The 8,210-nt window shown below is 40.5% G+C and overlaps 1 protein-coding gene across 1 annotated transcript in view; it reads right to left on the reverse strand.

Moving 5' to 3' along the window:
- The window catches only part of FMO4 (flavin containing dimethylaniline monoxygenase 4), a 27,499-nt gene that overhangs the window by 14,583 nt on the left and 4,706 nt on the right, over nt 1-8,210 (reverse strand). The window contains exons 3-5 of the mRNA XM_017530031.2: nt 6,462-6,601; nt 2,896-3,084; nt 1,428-1,590 (exon numbers count right to left, since the gene is read on the reverse strand). Of these exons, the coding sequence (XP_017385520.1) occupies nt 1,428-1,590; nt 2,896-3,084; nt 6,462-6,593 (484 nt within the window). The 5' untranslated portion in view covers nt 6,594-6,601. The remainder of the gene's footprint in view (nt 1-1,427; nt 1,591-2,895; nt 3,085-6,461; nt 6,602-8,210) is intronic.

Here is an 8,210-nt window from a genome sequence, read left to right on the forward strand (position 1 = left end):
AGTGCTGGGATTACAGGCTTGAGCCACCGCGCCCGGCGTTTTTATATTCCTTTAGTACTGTATAATTGTGTGTTTAGCCCCCAGATCATCAGCAAGCCTGAAGCCAACCACCATTTATAATATTGTTTCTTTGAAACATTATGTATTTAATATTCACTTGATTCCTAAATACATTTTTTTTGAATAGGATATTTTGTCAATTTGTGATTACGTTTATAAGATGTATTTTCATATATTTTGCCAACATTTGCATGTTTTATTCTTCATAGTTTTCCTTCTTCAAAAGTTCTTTAAATTCCTATAAGAAATTTCAAAAACTCACCTATTCAATTGCCTTTAGGGCCACTAATTTGTAATAGGAGTAGCTTTTTTACATTTTAGTAACTGTCAATTGATCAATTTTATTTCCCTCAACTGAATTTGAATAGCTTTTTGCTTTTCAAATGATCAGTTTTGACCTCAGATGATGGTAATTTGACAATCATGAGTATATTAAAAAGAATATGCTGTCATGGTCAAAAGCATTTCCAAATGGAATTTTCTAAAACTCCTTTTTCTAAATAGCCCTGGTTTAAGAGTTGTGTGATTATTTATTTGTTTGTTTATTTATTTTCGAAACAGAGTCTCACTCTGTGGCCCACGCTGAAGTGCAGTGGCATGATCTTGACTCACTGCAACTGCCACCTCCCAGGTTCAAGCAATTTTTGTGCCTCAGCCTCCCGAGTAGCTGGGATTACAGGCATGAGCCACCACATCCAGCTAATTTTTGTATTTTTAGTAGAGACAGGGTTTCACCATGATGGCCAGGCTGGTCTCCAACTCCTAGCCTCAAGTGATCTCCCTGCCTTGACCTCCTAAAGTACTGGGATTACAGGCATGAACCACTGCGCCTGGCCAAAGAATTGTATGATTATTGTGTTGACTGTTTTGAAGGGTGAATACATTGTTTTTTTTTTCCCTTTTAAATTTTTATTTGTCCAATAAACTCCAATGCTAGCTAAGGTTGGATATATTGCCTTACATGTTTAATTTCTGGTTTATTTCTTTTAAAAAAATCATTTACTTTCTGTAAGTTCTTCTATTACAGGCCAGTCCTGATTCAAATTACCTGTAATTCAGTCCCCAAAATCAAAGCCTGTTCTTTTTCATGACAGATCTGTTGTTCTGAGCCTTATGTGATCACTGAATTTGAATTATACACACATTAGAAAGCTTAAACAATAATGACATTTATATTAATAAGTAAATAAGACCTGACACCTATGTAGTGCTTTATACACCTTTTAAAGTAATTTTGCATATATTATTTTTGAGAGTGAATATAAAGCTGTCTATAATCATGGGGAGGTATTTCCAACTGCAAATTAAAAGTTTACTTCTAGAAGAACCCGGAAAAGTAGGCATGGTCTCAGGTAGAGATGGCTCACCAGGAAAGGCTTCCAAAGGCAAATGAGGATTCAGGAAATGTCCAGTGCAAACCATGACAGCATCAAAGACAGCTCTATTCTGCTTGCCCTCTGTCTCTGTGACAACATCCCACTGACCAGTTGTGAAGAAGTCTGGACGCTTTGTTATGCTGCACACAGTGGTCTGAAAGTGAAAGACAAACACTCACTTCTCACCATCTTTGGACTTCATGCAGTGACTGGTGTGGTAACCCTGTCTGTTACTTTAAGTAGGCCAAGTCCCATGATAGGAAGTCTATTAATATTGATTTATTATCTTTCTAGAGAAGTTAAGTAACTGATGCAATCTCACAAAGGTGGCAATGTAGACTTTGACACAAGACATTTGAATCTTTCAATGGAAGGAAGAAACAGTCGCTTTTTATTCCTGGTGAGAAAGAGATGAGTTACAATACCTGATGCTTGGAAAATTTAGGAAAATTAGTTTTGCCCTATTATAATTTCTGTGGTTCAGACTTCTAGTTGTTTTTTCCCAATGGGCTTCATGAACAAAATTCTTTTTTTCTCTTTTTAAAAAAATTCAAAATTTCATCCTGAATGAGAGTTTGGCATTTAGAGGAGGAGTCAGCAAATTCAGTATGTTATGTTATGTTTGTTATTTTATTTTATTTTGTTTTATTTTTGAGACAGAGGCTCACTCTGGGGCCCAGGCTAGAGTGCAGTGGCAGGATCTTGGCTCACTAAAACCTCCGCCTCCCAGGTTTAAGCAATTCTCGTGCCTCAGCCCCCTGAGAAGCTGGGATCACAGGTGCGCACCACCACACTCAGCTAAGTTTTGTATTTTTAGTAGAGACGGAGTTTCACCATATTGGCCAGGCAGGTCGCAAACTGCTGACCTCACATGATCTGCCAGCCTAGGCCTCCCAAAGTGTTGCGATTACAGGCGTGAGCCACTGTGCCCATCCCAGATTCGATATTTTTTATTTTTTTTATTTTTTGAGACGGAGTTTCACTCATGTTACCCAGGCTGGAGTGCAATGGTGCGATCTCGGCTCACCGCAACCTCCGCCTCCTGGGTTCAGGCAATTCTCCTGCCTCAGCCTCCCGAGTAGCTGGGATTACAGGCACGCACCACCATGCCCAGCTAATGTTTTGTATTTTTAGTAGAGACGGGGTTTCACCATGTTGACCAGGATGGTCTCGATCTCTTGACCTCGTGATCTACCCGCCTCGGCCTCCCAAAGTGCTGGGATTACAGGCTTGAGCCACCGTGCCCGGCCCAGATTCAATATTTTAATGATTTATTTGAGTAAAACTTGAGCAGCAGCTGGAGTGAGAAGTCTTCATTATCTTTCTATTTATTTAAAGATAAAATCAAGAAAAATATTACTTTAAATATTAATTAATTACTTAAAAATATTAATTTTCATTACACTGCTGAACAGGCCAGCCCCCATCTACTCATCTTTCATAACACAAAGTATCTTACCTTAAACTGAATGTATTTCAGAAGGTCAAAGTGCTCAGCAAATTCTTGGAGATAGTCCCAAAATTTTTCATGGTTCATGAAATTAGGATAATCTTCTTGGAAAGGGAAGTCACTGTAACATGACATTTCCTTGCAGACATTTGTCACTAATGACTTATAAACCCTGGTCATCCCATCTTTGGAAGATTCCTGTGGTGAAGGCATAGTTAGCTTGTTGGGATAATGGAGATAGGAAGAAGAGAACAGAGATCATGGTGGCTCATGCTAGCCTCACTGGGGGGGGAGGAGGGGTCATAGCAATTAATGTTCCATTTGTAATTTTATTTATTTCTATTGATTGATTGATTGAGACAGGGTCTCATTCTGTCACCCAGGCTGGAGTGCAGTGGTGCAATCCTGACTCACTGCAACCTCTGCCTCCCAAGTTCAATCGATTCTCCTGCATCATCTTACCAAATAGTTGGAATTACAGGTGTGTGCCACCATGGCTGGCTAATTTTTGTATTTTTAGTAGAGATGGAATGTCACCATGTTGGCCAGGCTGGTGTTGAACTCCTGGCTTCAAGTGATCCATCCACCTTGGCCTCCCAAAGTGCCTGAATTATAGGCATGAACCACTGTACCCAGCCAGCATTTGTCATTTTAAAGAGTTCTAGGGAACCCAGCATTAGGTCCCTATGCTATAATTACCAGAAATCATTGGTAGGATTGAATAATTAAATTCAATATATTTTTCAAACCACAAAGAAGCTAACCAAATTTAATAGGGCTCTCCAAGACTAACATTGTCCTTCAGCAATTCCATGAATGCAGGGCTCATGACCTGTCTCGTTTATCTTTCCTTCTTCCATTAGCATGGCTACTCCCTCCACTCATGCTCAGGACATCTTCCTTTTTGCCTTTCCTCAGGGAATACCTTACTAATTTTTCTCATTATTGTCTCCGTATATTCCCAAGCTGCCTTTTTTTTTTATTGGCTCCTTTTCATCAGCACAAAATACTCTAATTAAAAAAAAAAAAACAAATCATCCTCTCAACCTATGTCCCCTTCAGCCTTGTCTCTCTCCATCTTATCTCAATTTTCATAAAAGAATCATTTACTGTAGCTTCTGTTTTCTCATGAAGTCCTCAATTTGTCTTGATTCAATCTCCATCACTCAAAAACAAAACAACAAAACAAATAGGTCTATATTAAAGACACCAGTGAACTTCTGTGGCTGAAGCTAATCTGTTTTTCCCTTGAGCCTCTTTCTTAGCTGTCACCTTCTCTAAGAAGTCATCCACAACTCGGCAGAGCTGCATAAAGCAGTTGATGTGGCCTTGCCGCATCCTGTGCTTCTACCACTAACCTGATGACACTGTGTTGTAATTCCCTATTTACTGTTTCTGTTTCCCACTGGACTAAGGGCAGGGTCCCAATCTACTTTGCTCCTCATTGTGCCCTGGCAGAAGGACATGATAAGTACTTGTTGAATGAATGAAAATTAATATTATAATAACATTTTTGAAAAAAAAATAGTACGGCTGGCCCTCTGTTTCTGTAGGTTCTAGATCCACGGATTCAATCAACAAAGGATGAAAAATATTTGGCAAAAACAAAGGATGGTTCCATCTGTTCTGAACATGTACATATTTCTTTCCTCATCATTATCCCCTAAACATTACAGTGTAACAGCTATTTACATAGCATTTACATTGTATTAGGCATTATAAGTAATCCAGAGAAAATTTTAAATATCCAGGAGGATGTGTGTAGGCTATATGCAAATATTACACCATTTTATATTAGGAACTTGAGCATTTATGAAGTTTGGTATTCACGGCAAAACCAAAGAGATACTGAAACGCCCACAGACACCAAAAGACAACTGTATATACATGACTGAGAGAAATTACATTTAAATTTTAACAGTATTAACTTGTCGGTATTGTTACTATACTTAATTTATATTTTTCATTTTTTCCCCTATTTGTTTAACTGAAGATTGTGTTCTAAAATAAATCTGTATTACTTTAGAAAATAAGAAGAAAACCAACTGTGGGGTCAAATAGAAGAAGCTACAGAAGCCAGATCTAATATTTTCCTTCCATATTAACATTTGGTGGCTTGATGAGGTTAACAACATACCGGACAAAGTTTTTTTTTCTCCTAGTATACTTAATCCTAGGGTTATGATTACTCCTGCTTATATGTAGTTGCTTATTCTGTTTTATTCACCAACCATCAGAGATCTGTTAATAGCAAACAATATGTCTTCTATGAAGGCTTCTCTCATTCCTCCTGTTGAATGAATGTCATTCTCATTTTTGCCTATAGCATTGAGTATGTGGGTCTGCCTAGCTTCCATCTTATTTATTTATTTATTTATTTATTTTTAAATTTAATTTTTTGTAGAGAGGGGGTCTTGCTATGTTGTCCATGTTGGTTTTGCTCCAGGCCTCAAGTGATCCTCCCACCTCAGCCACCCAAAGTGCTAGCATTACAGGCATAAACCTTCTGATACCTTCTTATACTTCACTGGAGCAGATCCCTCGGTCCCTACTGAATACCCTGCTACTTCCAGCAACCAGCACCAATCCTGACCAGAGGCAGGTGGTATTTAACCAATTTCATCCCTACTTTCTGACACTCAAGTCACCTAACAGGTAGCCTGGACCTGAGTGTAGCCTGTGAGGCTAAATATTCCACTTCTTTTTTTTTTTTTTTTGAGATGGAGTCTTGAGTCTTGCTCTGTTGCTCAGGCTGTAGTGCAGTGGCACAATCTCAGCTCACAGTATCCTCTGCCACCCGGGTTAAAGTGATTCCCCTGCCTCAGCCTCCTGAGTGGCTGTGACAACAGGCATGTGCCACCACGCCCAGCTAAGTTTTTTGTATTTTAGTAGAGACGGGGTTTCACTATGTTGGCCAAGATGGTCTTGATCTCCTGACCTCGTGATCCACCTGCCTCGGCCTCCCAAAGTGCTGGGATTACAGGTGTGAGCCACCACACCTGGCCTAAATATCCCACTTCCAAGAAGGATTGTTTAGTGCTTGAGTTCTTTCTATTTTGAAAATGTGACAGCGAAAACTCCCCCTTCCTCAAGGCCTTCCAAGGTCTGGGGTCCTGCCTCACTCTTGCCAGTTCTGTTCCCAAAGACCTGAGCAATATCTGGGTGTTGTGATTCCACTCCCTGTTGTCAACTTCCATTCTCCCTGGAGTGTAATCTGTTTTATATTGACCAAAGCTATTCAGTTTGCCTGATGTGACGCTGCTACTCTGTCTTAGAATGTCCACAGTCCAGAAATCATCATAAATGTCCAAAACTATGCTTATCTAACAGACTTAACTCTTTTTTCCTCTCTTCCAACTGTTCCTGACCCGAGTCTGCATATTCTCAAGATTCCTCACCAAACAGACCGCATCCTGCCTAGTGTTTAACACTGTATTATGCACATGTTTGTGCTGTCACAGTAAGTCACTCCTTTACTTGATCACCAAGGCAGGCTAAAGCCACCATGTCTGAGCAGAGACAAAGCAAATGGCCAGATCATGATTGATAGAGATGAGAGGATGTGAACCACGTACAGTAAACTTCCATAGTCCCCCGATGTCATTACTTCTCTCAAAGCAGGTGGGCTCCAGGTCCTCATCCAAACAGCATTTAATGGAGGAGAGGCCACTCACACCAGCTCCAATCACTGCAACTTTCTTGGCCATGGTATGCTCTATTAGAGGAACGTCAAGCAGAGTTTCTTTATTTAGCAAGGTTGGAAGGGAGTCCTTGCCACAAGGCTCAACTTTTATAGTGATATATATGCCCTTCTTTCATCTTTGAGTTGGGGCAGAATCACATGCTGTTTGAAAATGCAGGCTCTGAAATCAGACTGTTTTGATTTAGTCTTGGCTTCAACGCTTATTAACTGTGTGATCTTGGGCTAACTATCTTGTCTATGCCTCAGTTTCCTCATCTGTAAAATGTGAATGGTAGTAATAGTGATATGGACAGGAGGCAAGGACATGCTGGGTAGAAGAGGGTAGTTCCCTGACAAAGGCCCCACCCTCAAGCCTGGAAACCCACAGCCCTAAATGGGAACAGGTATTCCTGTTTTGCACCCAAATGTTGTCTTTTCCAAGACTACTCTTGTCTGCCACGTACCTATTCTGTTCCCATATAAATCCCAAGCTCCACTGGCAGAACAGAGTGGCATGGCAGAGAAGGAGAGGACTGTTTAATGTTGAGAGGAGTTTAGCTGGGGATGGTTGGAGAGGAGATCGGTCCTGGATGGCTAAACTCCAGGGGAAGATCATCTTCCCGTTCCCTCTCCTTTCCAGCTCCCCATCTATCCTGCTGAGAACCACCTCCACCACTCAATAAAATCCCTGCATTCACCATCCTTCAAGTCCATCTGACCTGATTCTTTCTGAACTTTGGACAAGGACCTAGGTACCAAGAGGGCAGGGTGTAAAAGGCTGTCACTTGAATTTCCATTGAGCTGGTTAATACTTAGCTGTCCATAAACAGCAACTGCTAAAAGAGCATTAATTTTTTGTTTTTCTTTTTGAGATAGAGTCTTACTCTGTTGCCCAGGTTGGAGTGCAGTGGTGTGATCTTGGCTCACTGCAACCTCTGCCTCCTGAGTTCGAGTGATTCTCCTGCCTCAGTCTCCCGAGTAGCTGGGATTACAGGCATGTGCCACCACGCCCAGCTAATGTTTGTATTTTTAGTAGAAATGGGTTTTTACCATGTTGGTCAGACTGATCTCGAATTCCTGACCTCATGATCCATCTGCCTCAGCCTCCCAAAGTGTTGGGATTACAGGCGTGAGCCACCACACCCGGCCAGGAGCATTAATTTTAACACACCTCTAGATACTACTGTGGGGCCGGAGCCCAAAAGCACTCGCCTGCACCTGCCTGTCTGCATACTCCCCCTCCCATAAGGGGTTTGAGCATGCAAACAAGCCCCTGTAGCAAGTTCTTCGAGGGGTCAGGGAACTCTTCTGTTTTAAAGTAATAATAATGATGACTTTAAAGTGTTGTTATGAAGATGAAATGACTGATAAAAGTTGGAATGGTTTTAGAAGTGTATCTGCTACATAGTAAGTGCTCAACTAAATTTAGCTATTATGGGTTGAACAGCCCAAATCCTCAAATCCAAAATTTGAAATACTCCAAAATCTAAAACTTTTTGAATACGTACATGAAACTCAAAATAAATGCTCACTAGAGCATTTCAGATTTTAGATTTGACATATTCAACCAGGAAGTGTAATGAAAATATTCCAAAATCTGAAAAGACTTGAAATCTGAAACATTTATTTTTTATTTATTTTA

This window comes from Cebus imitator, unplaced genomic scaffold (assembly GCF_001604975.1).
Source record: "Cebus imitator isolate Cc_AM_T3 unplaced genomic scaffold, Cebus_imitator-1.0 Scaffold62, whole genome shotgun sequence".
NCBI lineage: Eukaryota > Metazoa > Chordata > Mammalia > Primates > Cebidae > Cebus > Cebus imitator.